This window comes from Monoraphidium neglectum, assembly GCF_000611645.1.
Source record: "Monoraphidium neglectum strain SAG 48.87 unplaced genomic scaffold scaffold00245, whole genome shotgun sequence".
NCBI lineage: Eukaryota > Viridiplantae > Chlorophyta > Chlorophyceae > Sphaeropleales > Selenastraceae > Monoraphidium > Monoraphidium neglectum.
In genome coordinates this window covers 2,238-3,652 of record NW_014013383.1, presented here as the reverse complement: position 1 = coordinate 3,652, position 1,415 = coordinate 2,238, and the positions used below count along the sequence as shown (strand labels likewise).

At 70.0% G+C, this 1,415-nt stretch overlaps 1 protein-coding gene across 1 annotated transcript in view; it reads left to right on the top strand.

Annotated features, from left to right (window-relative positions):
* MNEG_2229 (Heat shock factor protein HSF8) overlaps positions 1-830 on the top strand; it is a gene marked incomplete at both ends in the record, with an annotated part of 4,172 nt that extends 3,342 nt beyond the window's left edge. Inside the window, one exon of the mRNA XM_014049290.1 lies at positions 274-830. Coding sequence (XP_013904744.1) covers positions 274-830 — 557 coding nt within the window. The remainder of the gene's footprint in view (positions 1-273) is intronic.
* Positions 831-1,415: the final 585 nt, after the last annotated feature.

The following is a 1,415-nucleotide window of genomic DNA, read 5'->3' as shown; positions in this document are numbered from 1 at the left end:
GGGGGGCTGGGGGGGGCTGGGTGTGGCCGGACAAGGCAGCAACAATCGCAGCCGCGGCCTCGCCAATGAGGCGCGCGCAGGCGGCGCGAGCGCTCGGCGAGGCTGCTCGCGGGCTGCACATGCAAGCCTGTGCTCCTTGGGTGTGGCCCTTCGGGGGTCGCTTTGGGCCTTCAAGGGCACTGCGCCCGGCTACTTCATGCAGCCTGCGCTGGAGTGCGCGGCAGGACGCCTCACAGTACCATCATGCCTTTCCGCTGTTTTTGCATCCGACAGGCCTGGATGGAACGGTCACCTTCCAGCCCACGGCCGCCTCCCCAGCCATCCCCCCCTCCCCGCCGCTCGCCGGATCCCCCATGCCCGACGGCGCGCCCGCGCCCCTCCCGTTCGTGCCGGCCGCCGCGCCCGGCGTGCCCGGCGTCGCCGGCTTCCCAGCAGCTACCGGCGCGGCGGCGGCGCCAATACCACTGGGCATGCAGGCCATGGGCGCCGGCACGACGACGCTCGCCCCTGGTATCCCTTTGTTCCCCGCCGCGCCGCTGCCCCCGGCGTCCGCGCCAATGGCGGTCGACGCGGCGCCGCGCGTGGAGACGCCGCCCGACGACGACGGCGGCGTGGAGCTGCCCGCAGATCTGATCAGCAGCCTGCAGACCCTCGGATCGGCCGACCTGATGATGGATGATCTGCATAAAGACGAGCTGTGGGAGACGCTGTTCGGCGGCGGCAGCTTCCCAGGCAGCAGCGGCGGCTTGGCGGGCGGGGGCGCGGCGGCGACCGCGCAGCAAGGGCAGGGGGGCAAGCAGGGCGGGAAGCAGCCGGCCGCAGGCGTTTGATGAGGCGCGCGGCCAAGAGAGAGACGTTGACTTGACAGCAGCGGGCGAGCGGAGTGAGGGCAAGCCGACTGACATTTGACAAACTTGACAGCGCAGCGGTCGCGCCACAGGCCGCTTGGTGGACCTTCGCACGGGCTGGGTGCTGGTCTAGCACTCGGCATAGTGAGGCCACCAGCCTCCACTGCTCCTGGTGGGAGGAGGATGGGCCGACGGAGCGCCTCCCATGGCCAGGGCGGATCAGCAGCGCCCCAATGAGCGCGGCTCGCGCGAGCCTGGCGTCGGCAGGGCGCGCTGCGACGTGGCGCTGTCTGCTCGGGTGTGAGAGGGGCCTGCAGGGGACCCATGCGGGCGTCGTCGCCGGATCGCGTCGGTGCCGGTCCTTGTCGGCCGCGACCCGCGTCCAGGCTCTGCTCCATACCGTCTCGAGTGGGACCACCAATGCGGTTGCCCCGCCTGTTCGACCCATGTACATGGTTTTTCCGCCGACTTTCTTTTAGGTACCACTAAATACGATCCTTCATCATGGACCTAGCAGGATTTTGTAGCATGCAATGGCATGCACTCCCGCCCCCGCTTGCGTGCTGC